The following is a 24737-nucleotide window of genomic DNA, read 5'->3' as shown; positions in this document are numbered from 1 at the left end:
GTCAGTGACTAGTCCCCATCCTGTTTCGCTCACTTCCGTACATCACCACCAGGGGGCGCTGTTTGCACACGTTTCTGCCGGTTATACATTTTTTCAGCGCCTCTCTGCCCACGTTGCGCCCCCTTCTATCCATTTTTTATCTGTGTTTCTATATCTGGCTGTCGGGATTAAATATGTATCACATCATCGCCATCTCCGCTCCACGCCACCCGCCATTCATCACCCGCCATCTCCGCGCCGCCGTCGCTTCACGCACCGCTGACATTTTCATCCGAATTCTATAACATTTCTCTGCTGCTTGTATCTAAACCAGTGTTTCCCAACCTCCAGCTGTTGCAAAACTACAACTCTCAGCATGCCCGGACAGAAACGTAGGCTGCATAAGAAAATCATTTCAGTGACAGAATTGCAATCAGTATGGCTGACAACCCACGCCTGCCACATCAGCTGAAACAGGTTAGCACAAGGCATACACAAGAACCTCTACATTATTCTCTAATAGTCTATGCTGCACTGTGTGTACACTATGATAAGCTATGGGGGGGGGGGAGTGTTTCCCTCCCAGGGTGCCTCCAGCTGTTGCAAAACTACAACTCCCAGCATGCCCGGACAGCCGTTGGCTGTCCGGGCATGCTGGGAGTTGTAGTTTTGCAACAGCTCGAGAGATGCAGAATGTAGGAATAATCTAGTAGTCCCTTAACTGTTGCTGTCAGGGCATGCTGGGATCTGTAGTCACACAACAGCTGCAGGGCTGCGCCGTCATCTCTCGGTATTTATGACGGGGTTGTAAAGTTTGGCGCCGACCATCGGGCGCGTTGTGTGTCCAGTGATCTGATCCCATAAAGCCCCCGCCCTGCCGCGCGCACAGCTGGCCGGCCGACCCGTGTGTCATTATCATCCTGTGACTCACTGTATCCTGGTATACGGTTGTGTGTGAGGGGTGAGCAGCCGTGTGCCGCCATATACTACAGTCAGGTGACCGCAGAAACCAAACACTTCGCAGTCCTGATTTTTCCAAAATCCTACCGCAAAACGTAAGCGTCGACCGGATAGCTGGCACTAGAGCGCAAAAATAAAATAACGTAACAACGACGCAATCCAGGGGGTCCGCATCCTCACCCAGAACTATTTTGGCCCGTATAGTGCGAGAATCAAGACGTGGGCGTAAAATGGAGAAAAGGAATAGCGGGCAAGGCGTTTCGGAGGAGGAAGAAATAAGTAAATCCTCCATTGCAACGCGTTGTCTGGTATTCGGATGCAACAAACAAGCTTTATCGTTGCGACCTGCTGACAAACTGTTTAAAGAATGAATGTCGGACATGTTTTAAAGGAGGTTTTCATTCTTTCTTCCTCCACGAAAACGTGTTGTCCTTGGGTGGGTAGCCTGGTGGTATGTTTACTAGGTGGGTAGCCTGGTGGTATGTTTACTAGGTGGGTAGCCTGGTGGTATGTATATTAGGTGGGTAGCCTGGTGGTATGTATATTAGGTGGGTAGCCTGGTGGTATGTTTACTAGGTGGGTAGCCTGGTGGTATGTTTACTAGGTGGGTAGCCTGGTGATATGTATATTAGGTGGGTAGCCTGGTGGTATGTTTACTAGGTGGGTAGCCTGGTGGTATGTTTACTAGGTGGGTAGCCTGGTGATATGTATATTAGGTGGGTAGCCTGGTGGTATGTTTACTAGGTGGGTAGCCTGGTGATATGTATATTAGGTGGGTAGCCTGGTGGTATGTTTACTAGGTGGGTAGCCTGGTGGTATGTTTACTAGGTGGGTAGCCTGGTGATATGTATATTAGGTGGGTAGCCTGGTGGTATGTATATTAGGTGGGTAGCCTGATGGTATGTATATTAGGTGGGTAGCCTGGTGGTATGTATATTAGGTGGGTAGCCTGGTGATATGTATATTAGGTGGGTAGCCTGGTGGTATGTTTACTAGATGGGTAGCCTGGTGGTATGTATATTAGGTGGGTAGCCTGGTGGTATGTATATTAGGTGGGTAGCCTGGTGATATGTATATTAGGTGGGTAGCCTGGTGGTATGTATATTAGGTGGGTAGCCTGGTGATATGTATATTAGGTGGGTAGCCTGGTGGTATGTATATTAGGTGGGTAGCCTGGTGATATGTATATTAGGTGGGTAGCCTGGTGGTATGTTTACTAGATGGGTAGCCTGGTGGTATGTATATTAGGTGGGTAGCCTGGTGGTATGTATATTAGGTGGGTAGCCTGGTGATATGTATATTAGGTGGGTAGCCTGGTGGTATGTATATTAGGTGGGTAGCCTGGTGATATGTATATTAGGTGGGTAGCCTGGTGGTATGTATATTAGGTGGGCAGCCTGGTGGTATGTTTACTAGGTGGGTAGCCTGGTGGTATGTTTACTAGGTGGGTAGCCTGGTGGTATGTATATTAGGTGGGTAGCCTGGTGGTATGTATATTAGGTGGGTAGCCTGGTGGTATGTTTACTAGGTGGGTAGCCTGGTGATATGTATATTAGGTGGGTAGCCTGGTGGTATGTTTACTAGGTGGGTAGCCTGGTGGTCTGTTTACTAGGTGGGTAGCCTGGTGGTATGTATATTAGGTGGGCAGCCTGGTGGTATGTATATTAGGTGGGTAGCCTGGTGGTATGTATATTAGATGGGTAGCCTGGTGGTATGTTTACTAGGTGGGTAGCCTGGTGGTATGTTTACTAGGTGGGTAGCCTGGTGGTATGTATATTAGGTGGGTAGCCTGGTGGTATGTATATTAGGTGGGTAGCCTGGTGGTATGTTTACTAGGTGGGTAGCCTGGTGGTATGTTTACTAGGTGGGTAGCCTGGTGGAATGTTTACTAGGTGGGTAGCCTGGTGGTATGTATATTAGGTGGGTAGCCTGGTGGTATGTATATTAGGTGGGTAGCCTGGTGGTATGTATATTAGGTGGGTAGCCTGGTGGTATGTTTACTAGGTGGGTAGCCTGGTGGTCTGTTTACTAGGTGGGTAGCCTGGTGGTATGTATATTAGGTGGGTAGCCTGGTGGTATGTTTACTAGGTGGGTAGCCTGGTGGTCTGTTTACTAGGTGGGTAGCCTGGTGGTATGTATATTAGGTGGGCAGCCTGGTGGTATGTATATTAGGTGGGTAGCCTGGTGGTATGTATATTAGGTGGGTAGCCTGGTGGTATGTATATTAGGTGGGTAGCCTGGTGGTATGTTTACTAGGTGGGTAGCCTGGTGGTATGTTTACTAGGTGGGTAGCCTGGTGGAATGTTTACTAGGTGGGTAGCCTGGTGGTATGTATATTAGGTGGGTAGCCTGGTGGTATGTATATTAGGTGGGTAGCCTGGTGGTATGTTTACTAGGTGGGTAGCCTGGTGGTATGTTTACTAGGTGGGTAGCCTGGTGGTATGTATATTAGGTGGGTAGCCTGGTGGTATGTATATTAGGTGGGTAGCCTGGTGGCATGTTTACTAGGTGGGTAGCCTGGTGGTATGTTTACTAGGTGGGTAGCCTGGTGGTATGTTTACTAGGTGGGTAGCCTGGTGGCATGTTTACTAGGTGGGTAGCCTGGTGGTATGTTTACTAGGTGGGTAGCCTGGTGGTATGTTTACTAGGTGGGTAGCCTGGTGGCATGTTTACTAGGTGGGTAGCCTGGTGGTATGTATATTAGGTGGGTAGCCTGGTGGTATGTATATTAGGTGGGTAGCCTGGTGGTATGTATATTAGGTGGGTAGCCTGGTGGTATGTTTGCTAGGTGGGTAGCCTGGTGGTATGTATATTAGGTGGGTAGCCTGGTGATATGTATATTAGGTGGGTAGCCTGGTGGTATGTATATTAGGTGGGTAGCCTGGTGGTATATTTACTAGGTGGGTAGCCTGGTGGTATGTTTACTAGGTGGGTAGCCTGGTGGTATGTATATTAGGTGGGTAGCCTGGTGGAATGTTTACTAGGTGGGTAGCCTGGTGGTATGTTTGCTAGGTGGGTAGCCTGGTGGTATGTATATTAGGTGGGTAGCCTGGTGATATGTATATTAGGTGGGATGCCTGGTGGTATGTATATTAGGTGGGTAGCCTGGTGGTATGTATATTAGGTGGGTAGCCTGGTGGTATGTTTACTAGGTGGGTAGCCTGGTGGTATGTTTGCTAGGTGGGTAGCCTGGTGGTATGTATATTAGGTGGCTAGCCTGGTGATATGTATATTAGGTGGGATGCCTGGTGGTATGTATATTAGGTGGGTAGCCTGGTGGTATGTATATTAGGTGGGTAGCCTGGTGGTATATTTACTAGGTGGGTAGCCTGGTGGTATGTTTACTAGGTGGGTAGCCTGGTGGTATGTATATTAGGTGGGTAGCCTGGTGGAATGTTTACTATGTGGGTAGCCTGGTGGTATGTTTGCTAGGTGGGTAGCCTGGTGGTATGTATATTAGGTGGGTAGCCTGGTGGTATGTATATTAGGTGGGTAGCCTGGTGGTATATTTACTAGGTGGGTAGCCTGGGCGTATGTTTACTAGGTGGGTAGCCTGGTGGTATGTATATTAGGTGGGTAGCCTGGTGGTATGTTTACTAGGTGGGTAGCCTGGTGGTATGTTTACTAGGTGGGTAGCCTGGTGGTATGTATATTAGGTGGGTAGCCTGGTGGTATGTTTGCTAGGTGGATAGCCTGGTGATATGTATATTAGGTGGGTAGCCTGGTGGTATGTTTACTAGGTGGGTAGCCTGGTGGTATGTATATTAGGTGGGTAGCCTGGTGGTATGTTTACTAGGTGGGTAGCCTGGTGGTATGTATTCTAGGTGGGTAGCCTGGTGGTATGTATATTAGGTGGGTAGCCTGGTGGTATGTTTACTAGGTGGGTAGCCTGGTGATATGTATATTAAGTGGGTAGCCTGGTGGTATGTTTACTAGGTGGGTAGCCTGGTGGTATGTATACTAGGTGGGTAGCCTGGTGGTATGTATATTAGGTGGGTAGCCTGGTGGTATGTATATTAGGTGGGTAGCCTGATGGTATGTATATTAGGTGGGTAGCCTGGTGGTATGTATATTAGGTGGGTAGCCTGGTGGTATGTATATTAGGTGGGTAGCCTGGTGGTATGTATATTAGGTGGGTAGCCTGGTGGTATATTTACTAGGTGGGTAGCCTGGGCGTATGTTTACTAGGTGGGTAGCCTGGTGGTATGTATATTAGGTGGGTAGCCTGGTGGTATGTTTACTAGGTGGGTAGCCTGGTGGTATGTTTACTAGGTGGGTAGCCTGGTGGTATGTATATTAGGTGGGTAGCCTGGTGGTATGTTTGCTAGGTGGATAGCCTGGTGATATGTATATTAGGTGGGTAGCCTGGTGGTATGTTTACTAGGTGGGTAGCCTGGTGGTATGTATATTAGGTGGGTAGCCTGGTGGTATGTTTACTAGGTGGGTAGCCTGGTGGTATGTATTCTAGGTGGGTAGCCTGGTGGTATGTTTGCTAGGTGGATAGCCTGGTGATATGTATATTAGGTGGGTAGCCTGGTGGTATGTTTACTAGGTGGGTAGCCTGGTGGTATGTATATTAGGTGGGTAGCCTGGTGGTATGTTTACTAGGTGGGTAGCCTGGTGGTATGTATTCTAGGTGGGTAGCCTGGTGGTATGTATATTAGGTGGGTAGCCTGGTGGTATGTTTACTAGGTGGGTAGCCTGGTGATATGTATATTAAGTGGGTAGCCTGGTGGTATGTTTACTAGGTGGGTAGCCTGGTGGTATGTATACTAGGTGGGTAGCCTGGTGGTATGTATATTAGGTGGGTAGCCTGGTGGTATGTATATTAGGTGGGTAGCCTGATGGTATGTATATTAGGTGGGTAGCCTGGTGGTATGTATATTAGGTGGGTAGCCTGGTGGTATGTATATTAGGTGGGTAGCCTGGTGGTATGTTTGCTAGGTGGGTAGCCTGGTGATATGTATATTAGGTGGGTAGCCTGGTGGTATGTTTACTAGGTGGGTAGCCTGGTGGTATGTATATTAGGTGGGTAGCCTGGTGGTATGTATATTAGGTGGGTAGCCTGGTGGTATGTTTGCTAGGTGGGTAGCCTGGTGATATGTATATTAGGTGGGATGCCTGGTGGTATGTATATTAGGTGGGTAGCCTGGTGGTATGTATATTAGGTGGGTAGCCTGGTGGTATGTATATTAGGTGGGTAGCCTGGTGGTATATTTACTAGGTGGGTAGCCTGGTGGTATGTATATTAGGTGGGTAGCCTGGTGGTATGTATATTAGGTGGGTAGCCTGGTGGAATGTTTACTATGTGGGTAGCCTGGTGGTATGTTTGCTAGGTGGGTAGCCTGGTGGTATGTATATTAGGTGGGTAGCCTGGTGGTATGTATATTAGGTGGGTAGCCTGGTGGTATATTTACTAGGTGGGTAGCCTGGGCGTATGTTTACTAGGTGGGTAGCCTGGTGGTATGTATATTAGGTGGGTAGCCTGGTGGAATGTTTACTAGGTGGGTAGCCTGGTGGTATGTTTACTAGGTGGGTAGCCTGGTGGTATGTATATTAGGTGGGTAGCCTGGTGGTATGTTTGCTAGGTGGGTAGCCTGGTGATATGTATATTAGGTGGGTAGCCTGGTGGTATGTTTACTAGGTGGGTAGCCTGGTGGTATGTATATTAGGTGGGTAGCCTGGTGGTATGTTTACTAGGTGGGTAGCCTGGTGGTATGTATATTAGGTGGGTAGCCTGGTGGTATGTTTACTAGGTGGGTAGCCTGGTGATATGTATATTAAGTGGGTAGCCTGGTGGTATGTTTACTAGGTGGGTAGCCTGGTGGTATGTATACTAGGTGGGTAGCCTGGTGGTATGTATATTAGGTGGGTAGCCTGGTGGTATGTATATTAGGTGGGTAGCCTGATGGTATGTATATTAGGTGGGTAGCCTGGTGGTATGTATATTAGGTGGGTAGCCTGATGGAATGTTTACTAGGTGGGTAGCCTGGTGGTATGTTTACTAGGTGGGTAGCCTGTTGGTATGTATATTAGGTGGGTAGCCTGGTGGTATGTATATTAGGTGGGTAGCCTGGTGGTATGTTTGCTAGGTGGGTAGCCTGGTGATATGTATATTAGGTGGGTAGCCTGGTGGTATGTTTACTAGGTGGGTAGCCTGGTGGTATGTATATTAGGTGGGTAGCCTGGTGGTATGTTTACTAGGTGGGTAGCCTGGTGGTATGTATATTAGGTGGGTAGCCTGGTGGTATGTATATTAGGTGGGTAGCCTGGTGATATGTATATTAGGTGGGTAGCCTGGTGGTATGTTTACTAGGTGGGTAGCCTGGTGGTATGTATATTAGGTGGGTAGCCTGGTGGTATGTATATTAGGTGGGTAGCCTGGTGATATGTATATTAGGTGGGTAGCCTGGTGGTATGTATATTAGGTGGGTAGCCTGGTGATATGTATATTAGGTGGGTAGCCTGGTGGTATGTATATTAGGTGGGCAGCCTGGTGGTATGTTTACTAGGTGGGTAGCCTGGTGGTATGTTTACTACGTGGGTAGCCTGGTGGTATGTATATTAGGTGGGTAGCCTGGTGGTATGTTTACTAGGTGGGTAGCCTGGTGGTCTGTTTACTAGGTGGGTAGCCTGGTGGTATGTATATTAGGTGGGCAGCCTGGTGGTATGTATATTAGGTGGGTAGCCTGGTGGTATGTATATTAGGTGGGTAGCCTGGTGGTATGTATATTAGGTGGGTAGCCTGGTGGTATGTTTACTAGGTGGGTAGCCTGGTGGTATGTTTACTAGGTGGGTAGCCTGGTGGAATGTTTACTAGGTGGGTAGCCTGGTGGTATGTATATTAGGTGGGTAGCCTGGTGGTATGTATATTAGGTGGGTAGCCTGGTGGTATGTATATTAGGTGGGTAGCCTGGTGGTATGTTTACTAGGTGGGTAGCCTGGTGGTCTGTTTACTAGGTGGGTAGCCTGGTGGTATGTATATTAGGTGGGTAGCCTGGTGGTATGTTTACTAGGTGGGTAGCCTGGTGGTCTGTTTACTAGGTGGGTAGCCTGGTGGTATGTATATTAGGTGGGCAGCCTGGTGGTATGTATATTAGGTGGGTAGCCTGGTGGTATGTATATTAGGTGGGTAGCCTGGTGGTATGTATATTAGGTGGGTAGCCTGGTGGTATGTTTACTAGGTGGGTAGCCTGGTGGTATGTTTACTAGGTGGGTAGCCTGGTGGAATGTTTACTAGGTGGGTAGCCTGGTGGTATGTATATTAGGTGGGTAGCCTGGTGGTATGTATATTAGGTGGGTAGCCTGGTGGTATGTTTACTAGGTGGGTAGCCTGGTGGTATGTTTACTAGGTGGGTAGCCTGGTGGTATGTATATTAGGTGGGTAGCCTGGTGGTATGTATATTAGGTGGGTAGCCTGGTGGCATGTTTACTAGGTGGGTAGCCTGGTGGTATGTTTACTAGGTGGGTAGCCTGGTGGTATGTTTACTAGGTGGGTAGCCTGGTGGCATGTTTACTAGGTGGGTAGCCTGGTGGTATGTTTACTAGGTGGGTAGCCTGGTGGTATGTTTACTAGGTGGGTAGCCTGGTGGTATGTATTTTAGGTGGGTAGCCTGGTGGTATGTATATTAGGTGGGTAGCCTGGTGGTATGTATATTAGGTGGGTAGCCTGGTGGTATGTTTGCTAGGTGGGTAGCCTGGTGGTATGTATATTAGGTGGGTAGCCTGGTGATATGTATATTAGGTGGGTAGCCTGGTGGTATGTATATTAGGTGGGTAGCCTGGTGGTATATTTACTAGGTGGGTAGCCTGGTGGTATGTTTACTGGGTGGGTAGCCTGGTGGTATGTATATTAGGTGGGTAGCCTGGTGGAATGTTTACTAGGTGGGTAGCCTGGTGGTATGTTTGCTAGGTGGGTAGCCTGGTGGTATGTATATTAGGTGGGTAGCCTGGTGATATGTATATTAGGTGGGATGCCTGGTGGTATGTATATTAGGTGGGTAGCCTGGTGGTATGTATATTAGGTGGGTAGCCTGGTGGTATGTATATTAGGTGGGTAGCCTGGTGGTATATTTACTAGGTGGGTAGCCTGGTGGTATGTTTACTAGGTGGGTAGCCTGGTGGTATGTATATTAGGTGGGTAGCCTGGTGGAATGTTTACTATGTGGGTAGCCTAGTGGTATGTTTGCTAGGTGGGTAGCCTGGTGGTATGTATATTAGGTGGGTAGCCTGGTGGTATGTATATTAGGTGGGTAGCCTGGTGGTATATTTACTAGGTGGGTAGCCTGGTGGTATGTTTACTAGGTGGGTAGCCTGGTGGTATGTATATTTGGTGGGTAGCCTGGTGGAATGTTTACTAGGTGGGTAGCCTGGTGGTATGTTTACTAGGTGGGTAGCCTGGTGGTATGTATATTAGGTGGGTAGCCTGGTGGTATGTTTGCTAGGTGGGTAGCCTGGTGATATGTATATTAGGTGGGTAGCCTGGTGGTATGTTTACTAGGTGGGTAGCCTGGTGGTATGTATATTAGGTGGGTAGCCTGGTGGTATGTTTACTAGGTGGGTAACCTGGTGGTATGTATTCTAGGTGGGTAGCCTGGTGGTATGTATATTAGGTGGGTAGCCTGGTGGTATGTTTACTAGGTGGGTAGCCTGGTGATATGTATATTAAGTGGGTAGCCTGGTGGTATGTTTACTAGGTGGGTAGCCTGGTGGTATGTATACTAGGTGGGTAGCCTGGTGGTATGTATATTAGGTGGGTAGCCTGGTGGTATGTATATTAGGTGGGTAGCCTGATGGTATGTATATTAGGTGGGTAGCCTGGTGGTATGTATATTAGGTGGGTAGCCTGATGGAATGTTTACTAGGTGGGTAGCCTGGTGGTATGTTTACTAGGTGGGTAGCCTGGTGGTATGTATATTAGGTGGGTAGCCTGGTGGTATGTATATTAGGTGGGTAGCCTGGTGGTATGTTTGCTAGGTGGGTAGCCTGGTGATATGTATATTAGGTGGGTAGCCTGGTGGTATGTTTACTAGGTGGGTAGCCTTGTGGTATGTTTACTAGGTGGGTAGCCTGGTGGTATGTATATTAGGTGGGTAGCCTGGTGGTATGTATATTAGGTGGGTAGCCTGGTGGTATGTATATTAGGTGGGTAGCCTGGTGGTATGTTTACTAGGTGGGTAGCCTGGTGGTATGTATATTAGGTGGGTAGCCTGGTGGAATGTTTACTAGGTGGGTAGCCTGGTGGTATGTATATTAGGTGGGTAGCCTGGTGGAATGTTTGCTAGGTGGGTAGCCTGGTGGTATGTTTGCTAGGTGGGTAGCCTGTTGATATGTATATTAGGTGGGTAGCCTGGTGGTATGTTTACTAGGTGGGTAGCCTGGTGGTATGTATATTAGGTGGGTAGCCTGGTGGTATGTATATTAGGTGGGTAGCCTGGTGGTATGTATATTAGGTGGGTAGCCTGGTGGTATGTTTACTAGGTGGGTAGCCTGGTGGTATGTATATTAGGTGGGTAGCCTGGTGGTATGTATATTAGGTGGGTAGCCTGGTGGTATGTATATTAGGTGGGTAGCCTGGTGGTATGTATATTAGGTGGGTAGCCTGGTGGTATGTTTACTAGGTGGGTAGCCTTGTGGTATGTTTGCTAGGTGGGTATCCCGGTGGTATGTTTACTAGGTGTATAGCCTGGTGGTATGTTTGCTAGATGGGTAGCCTGGTGATATGTATATTAGGTGGGTAGCCTGGTGGTATGTTTACTAGGTGGGTAGCCTGGTGGTATCTTTACTAGGTGGGTAGCCTGGTGGTATGTTTGCTAGGAGGGTAGCCTGGTGATATGTACATTAGGTGGGTAGCCTGGTGGTATGTTTACTAGGTGGGTAGCCTGGTGATATGTTTGCTAGGTGGTTAGCCTGGTGGTATGTTTGCTAGGTGGTTAGTCTGGTGGTATGTTTACTAGGTGGGTAGCCTGGTGGTATGTTTACTAGGTGGGTAGCCTTGTGGTATGTTTACTAGGTGGGTAGCCTGGTGATATGTTTACTAGGTGGGTAGCCTGGTGGTATGTTTACTAGGTGGTTAGCCTGGTGGTATGTTTGCTAGGTGGTTAGTCTGGTGGTATGTTTACTAGGTGGGTAGCCTGGTGGTATGTTTACTAGGTGGGTAGCCTTGTGGTATGTTTACTAGGTGGGTAGCCTGGTGATATGTTTACTAGGTGGGTAGCCTGGTGGTATGTTTACTAGGTGGGTAGCCTGGTGATATGTTTACTAGGTGGGTAGCCTGGTGATATGTTTGCTAGGTGGTTAGCCTGGTGGTATGTTTACTAGGTGGGTAGCCTGGTGGTATGTTTACTAGGTGGATAGGCTGGTGATATGTTTACTAGGTGGGTAGCCTGGTGATATGTTTACTAGGTGGGTAGCCTGGTGATGTTTGCTAGGTGGTTAGCCTGGTGGTATGTTTACTAGGTGGGTAGCCTGGTGGTATGTTTACTAGGTGGGTAGCCTGGTGGTATGTTTACTAGGTGGGTAGCTAGGTGGTATGTATATTAGGTGGGTAGCCTGGTGGAATGTTTGCTAGGTGGTAGGTATACTAAGTGGATAGCCTTGTGGTACATTTTCTAGTTGGTTAGTTAGGTGGTACGTTTACTAGGTGGGTAGCCTGATGGTACATTTGCTATGTGGGTAGCCTCGTGGTTAGCTAGCTGGTATGTTTGCTAGGTGGGTAGCTAGATGGTACTTTTACTAGGTGGGTAGCTACATGGTAAGTTTACTAGGTGGATAGCCTTGTGGTATGTTTCTAGGTGGTAGGTATACTAAGTGGATAGCCTTGTGGTACGTTTGCTAGTTGGTTAGTTAGGTGGTATGTTTACTAAGTGGGTAGCCTGGTGGTACATTTTCTATGTGGGTAGCCTCGTGGTTAGCTAGCTGGTATGTTTGCTGGGTGGGTAACTACATGGTAAGTTTACTAGGTGGAAAGCCTGGTGGTATGTTTGGTAGGTGGGTAGCCTGCTGGAATGTTTCTTAGGTGGTTACCTAGGTGGTACATTTGTTAGGTGGGTAGCCCGGTGGTACATTTGCTAGGTGATTAGCCTGTTGGTACATTTGCTAGGTGGGAAGGTAGGTGGTATGTTTGCTGGTGGCTGAATGCCAATAAACACCAAAGGGATAGGGTGATGCGGAAAGTTACCGAGACAACCTCTGATCCTGGCCTAGAGGCTAACCGAGCTGCTGAGGCCCTAAGGGATGACAAGTTGAATGAGGTCAGGAATATCGGGAATGAGGTAGGTGTCATCTCCTCCGAGTCCTCCTATTGTGAGAGGGTGGATGAGGATGGTGGGGGAAGGAGGGCAAAAGAGGGTGGGGTACAAGTACAAAAAGGGAGCCTTAAGATCTTCTTCCACCCTGGGCCATATGCGAAGGAAGACGAATCTGACTCTCTTCTCTTTTCAATTGATTCCAAGTCCCAATGACATCTCTTCCTATTCTTCAGAAGGGAAAGGACGAGAAGGGGGGTGGGAAGAGGAAAACCATCGACTTCAATCACCCTCAATGGTCTTTGGAGGGGACGTCTGTTACGAGTAGTGTTGAGCATGAATATTCGAAATGCAAATATTGGCACTTCACGGTTTTGTGAATATCTAGAATAATGTGCTAATGATTCGCAATGACGCATATTAGTTGTTTATTTCTTCACAACAATGATGATGATGATGTGGACTATGTAAAAAAAAAAGTGATCTCTCCCCCCCCCCCCCCCCTGCTTCCAGCTTGTGGTCCAAAGAAGGCTCCATTATTATTTACTGATCCCTCCCTTCTTTTAGCTTTAGATAGGGTAGGTTAGTGTAGCAGGTAAGTTCTAGTGTAGGGTGTAGTGTTAGTTGAAAGATATAATGACGCATGCGCACTATATGAATTTCATTACGATTTTCGCACGGAAAAAGAAAAGTGAACGAACATAGCGAATATGTGAATTTCGCGAACATAGGACAAATATTCGTCCATATATATTTGCGAAATATCACAAATTCATATATGGCCCCTGTCGCTCATCACTAGTTACGAGGCCCCAGAGACAAGCAGACCTATGATAGCGTCGCCCTTAAATGCGTAGCGAGTGAGGCTCGTCTGGTGGATGTCCACATCCGGCACACCCCAGGCCACGCGGGATTCACCTATCATAGGGGTAGTTGTAGGTCTAGGATAGACAGGTTTTATTTGAAGGAGGAGGCCGTCTCTTCTGCAGTGTCTGTTGTTGAGGTGGAATTCTCCGATCACTGTTTAATTTTGTTTTCTCTGAATGTTAAAGAGACCCCCCGGATGGGCAGAGGCTATTGGAAGCTCAAATTGGCTCAAATTGGAGGAGAAAGAGGGTTTTATTGATTGGCTTAAGACCTTGTATGTAGGGGCAGAGAGTTTCCCGCTTGTGAATGGTTGGATTGGCCGCTCCTTTGAGGTTGGGTCTGGCGTCCGTCAGGGTTGTCCTTTGAGCCCTTTGCTGTACGTGTTTGCAATCGATCCTTTCCTTAGGAGGATTAATTGTGGACCCTAGGTGGGGGTTAGAATGGACCTGGCGGTGCCGGATTTGGCTCTGAGGGCGGTAGCGTACGCTGATGATGTCACCGTGTTTGTCTCCTCACAAGAGGAAGGCCAATGGGTGATGTCAGAGGTGGACCGCTACTCGGAGGCATCCGGGTCCAAGATCAATCAGGATAAGTGTGAGAGTCTCTGGCTGGGAGGGGGAGATCCTAGTTTTGATCTCCCGGACGCCCTCCCAGAGCCCCAGGAATCTGCAAAAGTCCTCGGCATCGAATTTGGTCAAGGGGATTACCCCAAACAAAACTGGGACAGCAGGCTTAAGATCGCCGCTCAGAAGGTGGATCAGTGGAAGGGTTGGTCTTTGACCCTCTGGGAAAGGGTTAACCTGATCAAAACATTCCTGCTCCCTTTGCTGATATATCTATATGTTGTGGGAACCTCTTTGGACCCGGGTCTACAGTGTGTTCTTCCAAATGTTATGGGGGAACAGACTGAACCTAGTGAAGAGGGAGGTTACTTACCGTACGAGGAGACAAGGGGGGTTGTGTATGGTCAACCTTGTGGTATTCTTAGTGAATTCCTTTCTTAAAGGGGTACTCCGGTGAAAAACTATTTTATTTTTTTAAATCAACTGGTGCCAGAAAGTTAAACAAATTTGTAAATTACTTCTGTTTAAAAATCTTAATTCTTCCAGTACTTATCAGCTGCTGTATGCTCCAGAGGAAGTTCTTTTCTTTTTGAATTTCCTCTCTGTCTGACCACAGTGCTCTCTGCTGACACCTCTGTCCATGTCAGGAACTGTCCAGAGCAGGAGCAAATCCCCATAGAAAACCTCTCCTACTCTGGACAGTTCCTGACATGGACAGAGGTGTCAGCAGAGAGCACTGTGGTCAGACAGAAAACGAGGGCATGGCCGTGATATCACGACCCCCGCAGCCTGTTCCGAACGCTGGGTCAGTGGAGTGCCCCTTTAAGATTAACATTATGATTTTCATTGTTGTTGTTATGATGATTATTATAATGTTATGATAAGTATTGTTTGCTTTACACGTGTGGGGTTGTTATTATAGAGGTGTTTGGTGAGGATGAGGCTATTTTTGTATCTATTGTACAGGTGTATGTTGTTTGTATTATTGTTATGATACTGTATCTACAGGATATAAGGATCAGTACAGATCAGTAACCTATATGTCATTTCATTGGTTAGAACCTTTTTGTTGTTTCGTTGTCTGCTTTCAATAGTCCAGCATGGATCTGTCTGATAATACAGAATGTCACATGACCACAGGTATCATTTGGGTTTATAGTTACAGCCTCTCACTGGGATAAGTAGGAGGAACTGCAGAACCTCTTTCCCAGGATTGGGGGGCACGTACCAGGTGCAGGACCCTCATTGCTCGGCGCAGTACCGATCCATGTACCCTCATACGGTATCTTTATGTCTCTCCCACTGACCTCGGGGCAGTATTTGGTGATGGTGCCAGAGCTTGTTATCTCTTGGCTGCAGAGCTGACACTCTGTAGGTTCTTTTCTATATTTAGAGAAAACAAACACAGATAAGAAGCTCTGCCGTGATGGCGGAGAGAATTGCCCATGACCCCAGGAGATCCCGGTTATCTGCCCCACCCTCCTGCCCCCCAGCTGTCCTGCCCCGTCCATGGTGTTTATTCAGAAGGTGGATCCCTTCCCACAAACCAAACCTGCCCCATATATATAGGACCCAAAATCCTGAGCTCATCCCAGAGACCTGGTACTCGACAGGTGAGTGAGGATGTGGGGGTAATGAGGAAATGGATGTGGGGGGCAATGAGGATGTGGGGGGCAATGAGCATGGAGGGGGACAATGAGGATGTGGGGGGCAATGAGGATGTGGGGGGCAATGAGGATGGAGGGGGACAATGAGGATGTGGGGGGCAATGAGGATGTGGGGGCAATGAGGATGTGGGGGCAATGAGGATGTGGGGGCAATGAGGATGTGGGGGGGCACTGATGATGTGGGGGGGGCAATGGTGATGTGGGGGGCAATGGTGATGTGGGGGAGGGCACTAATGATGTGGGGGGGGCAATGGTGATGTGGGGGGCAATGAGGATGTGGGGGGCAATGAGGAAATGAGGATGTGAGGGGGCAATGAGGAAATGGATGTGGAGGACAATGAGGATGTGGGGGGCAATGAGGATGTGGGGGGCAATGAGGATGTGGGGGGCAATGAGGATGTGGGGGGGGGGGGCACTGATGATGTGGGGGGGCAATGGTGATGTGGGGGGCAATGGTGATGTATGACCAGGTCTAACCTTCCATAAAATGTAAGGATATAAAGAGATTATACATTTTGTATGAAGAAACGATGGGTGAGATATCGGGGTCCTTCTATAGAACAACACTGTGAGGTGGGATGTGCTGCAGATCCTAACATGGAGTCTTTCCCATCTCTTTGCAGAATGTTGCTCTGGATCTTTCTCGGGATCTTCTGTATCGCTGCAGGTAACACATTACCCCCCCCCCCCCCCATACTAGGGTATGAGAAGCTGGCATAAGGAAAAGATAAAGGGGAGACCTCTGTATACAGATAATGAGGAGACCACTGTATATAGATAATGGGGAGACCCCTGTATAAAGATAATGGGGAGACCCCTGTATACAGATAATGGGGAGACCGATCTATACAGATAATGGGGAGACCGATCTATACAGATAATGGGGAGACCCCTGTATACAGATAATGAGGAGACCCCTGTATACAGATAATGGTGAGACCCCTGTATACAGATAATGGGGAGACCGCTGTATACAGATAATGGGGAGACCCCTGTATACAGATAATTGTAGTAAACTCTATTCTTCTTCCAGCTCAGCAGCGCAGCTCCTCTTACTCTGGAGAATATGGCGGTGGTGGCGGTAAACGCTTTTCACACTCTGGAAACCAGCTGGATGGACCAATCACGGCCGTGAGGGTTCGTGCAAACAGGAACTACATCACAGGGTAAGAAAACACTACTACTATACTTCTGCCACATATATACAAGAATATAACTACTATAATACTGCTCCTATGTACAAGAATATAACTTCTATAATACTGCTCCTATATACAAGAATATAACTACTATAATACTGCTCCTATATACAAGAATATAACTACTATAATACTGCCCCTATATACAAGAATATAACTACTATAATACTGCCACATATATACAAGAATATAACTACTATAATACTGCTCCTATATACAAGAATATAACTACTATAATACTGCTCCTATATACAAGAATATAACTACTATAATACTGCCTCCTATATACAAGAATATAACTACTATAATACTGCCTCCTATATACAAGAATATAACTACTATAATACTGCTCCTATATACAAGAATATAACTACTATAATACTGCTCCTATATACAAGAATATAACTACTATAATACTGCTCCTATATACAAGAATATAACTACTATAATACTGCTCCTATATACAAGAATATAACTACTATACTTCTGCCACACATATACAAGAATATAACTACTATAATACTGCTCCTATGTACAAGAATATAACTTCTATAATACTGCTCCTATATACAAGAATATAACTACTATAATACTGCTCCTATATACAAGAATATAACTACTATAATACTGCCCCTATATACAAGAATATAACTACTATAATACTGCCACATATATACAAGAATATAACTACTATAATACTGCTCCTATATACAAGAATATAACTACTATAATACTGCTCCTATATACAAGAATATAACTACTATAATACTGCCTCCTATATACAAGAATATAACTACTATAATACTGCTCCTATATACAAGAATATAACTACTATAATACTGCTCCTATATACAAGAATATAACTACTATAATACTGCTCCTATATACAAGAATATAACTACTATAATACTGCTCCTATATACAAGAATATAACTACTATACTTCTGCCACACATATACAAGAATATAACTACTATAATACTGCTCCTATATACAAGAATATAACTACTATAATACTGCCACATATATACAAGAATATAACTACTATAATACTGCTCCTATATACAAGAATATAACTACTATAATACTGCTCCTATATACAAGAATATAACTACTATAATACTGCTCCTATATACAAGAATATAACTACTATACTACTGCCCCTATATACAAGAATATAACTACTATACTACTGCCCCTATATACAAGAATATAACTACTATACTACTGCCCCTATATACAATAATATAACTACTATAATACTGCTCCTATATACAAGAATATAACTACTATAATACTGCCACATATATACAAGAATATTACTACTATAATACTGCTCCTATATACAAGAATATAACTACTATAATACTGCTCCTATATACAAGAATATAACTACTATAATACTGCTCCTATATACAAGAATATAACTACTATAATACTGCTCCTATATACAAGAATATAACTACTATAATACTGCTCCTATATACAAGAATATAACTACTATAACACTGCTCCTATATACAAGAATATAACTACTATAATACTGCTCCTATATACAAGAATATAACTACTACAATACTGCTCCTATATACAAGAATATAACTACTATAATACTGCTCCTATATACAAGAATATAACTACTATAATACTTCTCCTATATACAAGAATATATCTACTATAATACTGCTCTTATATACAAGAATATAACTACTATAATACTGCTCCTATATACAAGAATATAACTACTATAATACTGCTCCTATATACAAGAATATAACTACTATAATACTGCTCCTATATGCAAGAATATATCTACTATAACACTGCTCCTATATACAAGAATATAACTACTATAATACTGCTCCTATATACAAGAATATAACTACTATAATACTGTTCCTATATACAAGAATATAACTACTATAATACTGCTCCTATATACAAGAATATAACTACTATAATACTCCTCCTATATACAAGAATATAACTGCTATAATACTGCTCCCTATATACAAGAATATAACTACTATAATACTCCTCCTATATACAAGAATAGAACTGCTATAATACTGCTCCTATATACAAGAATATAACTACCATAATACTGCCTCCTATATACAAGAATATAACTACTATAATACTGCCTCCTATATACAAGAATATAACTACTATAATACTGCCTCCTATATACAAGAATATAACTACTATAATACTGCCCCTATATACAAGAATATAACTACTATAATACTGCTCCTATATACAAGAATATAACTACTATAATACTGTCCCCTATATACAAGAATATAACTACTATAATACTGCTCCTATATACAAAAATATAACTACTATAATACCGCTCCTATATACAAGAATATAACTACTATAATACTGCTCCCTATATACAAGAATATAACTACTATAATACTGCTCCTATATACAAGAATATAACTACTATAATACTGCTCCTATATACAAGAATATAACTACTATAATACTGCCCCTATATACAAGAATAGAACTACTATAATACAGTGGACCCCCGACATATTGTATGATCATTTCAACATACGATGCTTCTGTGTGTCGGCCATCACAAGAGCGCCTATCCGGTAGAGTTGAATGCTTCCGCTGCCTCTGGATAGCTGTTTAATGTGCCCCATGTGCTTCGCTCAATAATACTCACATGACCCCGCCGCTCCGGCCCGTCAGTTCGCCGCTCCTCTGCTGCCGTATCACTATGTCGCTGCTGCCCTGCGTCTTCGCTCTCAGTGACCGTCATCAGGTCGTCGTTTACGCCGCCCCATTGTCCAATAGCAGCGGCTTTAGCAGCGACGTGATGACGGCGACGGAGAGTGAGTGTGCAGGGCAGCGGTGACGTAGTGATAGGGCAGCAGAGGAGCGGCGAACTGACGGGCCGGAGCGGCGGGGACATGTAAGTACCATTGAGTATCTATGTCTCTCAACATACGATGGTTTCAACATATGATGGTCCGCCTGGAACCAATTGCCTTAGTATGCTGTAATACGATGCTATAATACCGCCTGCTATGTATACGTTTGTAAATCTCTTTTTTCATGTATTTTGTTCCCAGGATACAGGTCCGTTATGGGACCACTTGGTCGGAGTATAAGGGGGGCTCCTCAGGTGACTTGGAGGAGATCTTCTTGCACCCGGGGGAGACCTTTACCATGGTATCGGGGAAATATTCCTCTTACGTCAGGAAGTTGGTGTTTTCCACAAATAAAAACCGTCAATTCACCATCGGAAAGGATTATGGGATCAGTTTTAATGCCGCCCCCCTGTACCCCAACACTGTGCTGCGATACATCAGCGGCAGCTCCGGATCTGTGATCGATGCCATCAGCTTTCACTGGGACTACGCCAGCAGTAACTGTGTACACTGTGCCAAGTAATGAGTCAGAGCATCACACTGGCTGCAGAGCATTACACCTGGTTTCCTGACTCTGTTCCCCCGATGCCCCGGGCAGAGTCGGCACCATGAACCCTGTTCTACAATCTCTTAATCTGTGTGAATCACTTCCAAAATAAAACCTGAAGCTGAAACATTTGCCTGATGTCTCCTTCATTGACAGATCTGAGCCAGCAGGGGGCGCCGACCCAGGTGTATAGAGGAACTCTACCCAACATTCACACCCTGGTTAACTAATTATTGGGGGGTGATTAGTAGTTAGTGTATGATACATTATATATCAGCTGACAGTATTGACCAATAGACTGAGATACAGCAGCTAAGCAGACGGTATCACACATAAGAGACTGAGATACAGCAGCTCAGCAGACGGTATCACACATAAGAGACTGAGCTACAGCAGCTCAGCAGACGGTATCACACATAAGAGACTGAGATACAGCAGCTCAGCAGACGGTATCACACATAAGAGACTGAGATACAGCAGCTCAGCAGACGGTATCACACATAAGAGACTGAGATACAGCAGCTCAGCAGACGGTATCACACATAAGAGACTGAGATACAGCAGCTCAGCAGACGGTATCACACATAAGAGACTGAGATACAGCACCTCAGCAGACGGTATCACACATAAGAGACTGAGATACAGCAGCTCAGCAGACGGTATCACACATAATAGACTGAGATACAGCAGCTAAGCAGACGGTATCACACATAAGAGACTGAGATACAGCAGCTCAGCAGACGGTATCACACATAAGAGACTGAGATACAGCAGCGCAGCAGACGGTATCACATATAAGAGACTGAGATACAGCAGCGCAGCAGACGGTATCACACATAAGAGACTGAGATACAGCAGCTAAGCAGACGGTATCACACATAAGAGACTGAGATACAGCAGCTCAGCAGACGGTATCACATATAAGAGACTGAGATACAGCAGCGCAGCAGACGGTATTACACATAAGAGACTGAGATACAGCAGCTCAGCAGACGGTATCACACATAAGAGACTGAGATACAGCAGCTCAACAGACGGTATCACACATAAGAGACTGAGATACAGCAGCTCAACAGACGGTATCACACATAAGAGACTGAGATACAGCAGCTCAGCAGACGGTATCACACATAAGAGACTGAGATACAGCAGCTCAGCAGACGGTATCACACATAAGAGACTGAGATACAGCAGCTCAGCAGACGGTATCACACATAAGAGACTGAGATACAGCAGCTCAGCAGACGGTATCACACATAAGAGACTGAGATACAGCAACTCAGCAGACGGTATCACACATAAGAGACTGAGATACAGCAGCTCAGCAGACGGTATCACACATAAGAGACTGAGATACAGCAGCTCAGCAGACGGTATCACACATAAGAGACTGAGATACAGCAGCTCAGCAGACGGTATCACACATAAGAGACTGAGATACAGCAGTTCAGCAGACGGTATCACACATAAGAGACTGAGATACAGCAGCTCAGCAGACGGTATCACACATAAGAGACTGAGATACAGCAGCTCAGCAGACGGTATCACACATAAGAGACTGAGATACAGCAGCTCAGCAGACGGTATCACACATAAGAGACTGAGATACAGCAGCTCAGCAGACGGTATCACACATAAGAGACTGAGATACAGCAGCTCAGCAGAAGGTATCACACATAAGAGACTGAGATACAGCAGCTCAGCAGACGGTATCACACATAAGAGACTGAGATACAGCAGCTCAGCAGACGGTATCACACATAAGAGACTGAGATACAGCAGCTCAGCAGACGGTATCACACATAAGAGACTGAGATACAGCAGCTCAGCAGACGGTATCACACATAAGAGACTGAGATACAGCAGCTCAGCAGACGGTATCACACATAAGAGACTGAGATACAGCAGCTCAGCAGACGGTATCACACATAAGAGACTGAGATACAGCAGCTCAGCAGACGGTATCACACATAAGAGACTGAGATACAGCAGCTCAGTAGACGGTATCACACATAAGAGACTGAGATACAGCAGCGCAGCATACGGTATCACACATAAGAGACTGAGATACAGCAGCTAAGCAGACGGTATCACACATAAGAGACTGAGATACAGCAGCTCAGCAGACGGTATCACACATAAGAGACTGAGATATAGCAGCTCAGCAGACGGTATCACACATAAGAGACTGAGATACAGCACCTCAGCAGACGGTATCACACATAAGAGACTGAGATACAGCAGCTCAGCAGACGGTATCACACATAAGAGACTGAGATACAGCAGCTCAGCAGACGGTATCACACATAAGAGACTGAGATACAGCAGCTCAGCAGACGGTATCACACATAAAAGACTGAGATACAGCAGCTCAGCAGACGGTATCACACATAAGAGACTGAGATACAGCAGCTCAGCAGACGGTATCACACATAAGAGACTGAGATACAGCAGCTCAGCAGACGGTATCACACATAAGAGACTGAGATACAGCAGCTCAGCAGACATTATTGTGGTGAGGGGTGTGATGAGGGCAGATGGAATTTCCCTAGGGGCAGGTGGCATTAACCCCTTGTGTTCGTGACGCCAGGGCGTGGTTTTACCTCTGCACCACCCGAAGGTATACCGCTGGATCCTAGGCTGGGCACGGGGGCAATAATGACTCTGACACCAAGTTATGGAACAATGGCAGCTTTATTGAGTCAGACAGGTGTAACAGTCTATACAGCTTAGTCAGGCCCATGGAGGTGACCAGTGACTTCAGAGACCACAGGGCTTGCTGGGACTTGTGGTGGACTTGGACAATTTGATGCAGGGCCACACTGACTTGAGACAGATGGACTTGGACTGACTAGACAGACTTCACCCCGTTTGTATCTTACCAGGTTTTGACTTTCACCTGTGGGGGGCAGTAGACTTGTGGATTCGTGGCTGTGAAATAGACTTTAGGCTCCTCAGGACCCGACCTCACTGCAACTCAGCAAAGACTCAAAGAGAAAGAGGAAGCTCCACCCAGGGATTATATGGGGAGATTATGGAGGGATCCCATAGGTCACCTTGTAGGTCACATGGTCACGGGCACCTTTCCTGGTTACGATCACATGACAATAGTACTTAAAGGTATATGTACATTACACTGGGTAACATAGACACTTAAGATGATAAATAAGACACATGTGGTGTCGGGGTGTGAGCTGCAGGGTAGATGTGGGGCAGATGGTATTAACCCCTTCTTGTCATGACGCCAGGGCGTGGTTTAGCCTTAACCACCCGAAGGTAATACCGCTGATCCTGGGTCAGGCACGGGGGCAATGAAGACACCAACGCCAGATTAAGGATAATGGCAGCTTTACTGAGGCAAAACAGGTGATCTAGTCTACAGTATGCGGTACAGCCAAATATCCCAGGGAGGTGACACAGGGGGACCTCGCAGGCTTGCTGGGACTTGCAGTAGTTAGACTGACTTTAGTGCAGGCCACAGTGATTACAGATGGACTTGACAGAGATGGGGACTGACAATCAGATGACTTGACTCACTGATAATACGCGTACGCGGTAGGGGGGGGGGGGAGGAGCAAAGCACGGCTGCAAGAATGTCATAGCCTGCAGCCCGATCTAACTCCTCCCACCGGTGTATGACACTGTGCAGAGGGAGGAGATCAGGGTGCGGGTCCATGGTAACAGGACACAGTCTGCAATGATAAAGTATGCCGCATACGGGCACAAAAAGATAACACAATAAGCATAAATGTGCCACAAAGGACCCTCCTAGATATAAGGTAAGTGGTGAAAAGGAAAGACGAGAATAAAAATCAGCTTTAATAAAACCGATCGGGTCACATAACCTTACACGTGTGAAACGGAGCACGACAGGGGGAAAGTGCGCAGTGCCAGTAAAATGATGTGAAAATGAGCCCACATGGGGATGATATAGAGTGGACATGATAGTCCATATACAGTGACCCCCCGACCAACGATGGCCCCGACATACCATATATATACAGTGACCCCCCGACCTACGATGGCCCCGACATACCATATATATATACAGTGACCCCCCGACCTACGATGGCCCCGACATACCATATATATACAGTGACCCCCCCGACCAACGATGGCCCCGACATACCATATATATATATAGTGACCCCTGACCTACGATGGCCCCGACATACCATATATATACAGTGACCCCCCGACCAACGATGGCCCCGACATACCATATATATACAGTGACCCCCCGACCTACGATGGCCCCGACATACCATATATATATATAGTGACCCCCCGACCTACGATGGCCCCGACATACCATATATATATACAGTGACCCCCCGACCTCCGATGGCCCCGACATACCATATATATATATAGTGACCCCTGACCTACGATGGCCCCGACATACCATATATATACAGTGACCCCCCGACCAACGATGGCCCCGACATACCATATATATACAGTGACCCCCCCCGACCTACGATGGCCCCGACATACCATATATATACAGTGACCCCCCGACCAACGATGGCCCCGACATACCATATATATATATAGTGACCCCTGACCTACGATGGCCCCGACATACCATATATATACAGTGACCCCCCCGACCTATGATGGCCCCGACATACCATATATATACAGTGACCCCCCTGACATACCATATATATACAGTGACCCCCCGACCTACGATGGCCCCGACATACCATATATATACAGTGACCCCCCCGACCTACGATGGTCCCGACATACCATATATATATAGTGACCCCCCCCCGACCTACGATGGCCCCGACATACCATATATATACAGTGA

General features: G+C 46.1%; 1 protein-coding gene across 13 annotated transcripts in view; it reads left to right on the top strand.

The window, feature by feature from the left end:
• The window catches only part of LOC130284621 (zymogen granule membrane protein 16-like), a 49523-nt gene extending 29478 nt beyond the window's left edge, over window positions 1-20045 (top strand). For 8 of the 13 annotated variants that reach the window (XM_056535140.1, XM_056535137.1, XM_056535128.1 and 5 more), the window contains exons 2-4: window positions 15906-15949; window positions 16316-16448; window positions 19573-20045. In XM_056535140.1, the coding sequence (XP_056391115.1) occupies window positions 15907-15949; window positions 16316-16448; window positions 19573-19894 (498 nt within the window). In that variant the 5' untranslated portion in view covers window position 15906 and the 3' untranslated portion in view covers window positions 19895-20045. Of the gene's footprint in view, window positions 1-122; window positions 457-688; window positions 1035-15006; window positions 15229-15905; window positions 15950-16315; window positions 16449-19572 lie in introns of those variants that run through there. The other 5 variants (XM_056535134.1, XM_056535133.1, XM_056535132.1 and 2 more) reach the window with 5 other exon arrangements.
• The last annotated feature ends 4692 nt before the right edge of the window (window positions 20046-24737 follow it).

The sequence above is a fragment of the Hyla sarda genome, chromosome 8, assembly GCF_029499605.1.
Source record: "Hyla sarda isolate aHylSar1 chromosome 8, aHylSar1.hap1, whole genome shotgun sequence".
NCBI classification, from domain to species: Eukaryota; Metazoa; Chordata; class Amphibia; order Anura; family Hylidae; genus Hyla; species Hyla sarda.
This window is presented reverse-complemented; position numbering and strand designations above follow the sequence as displayed.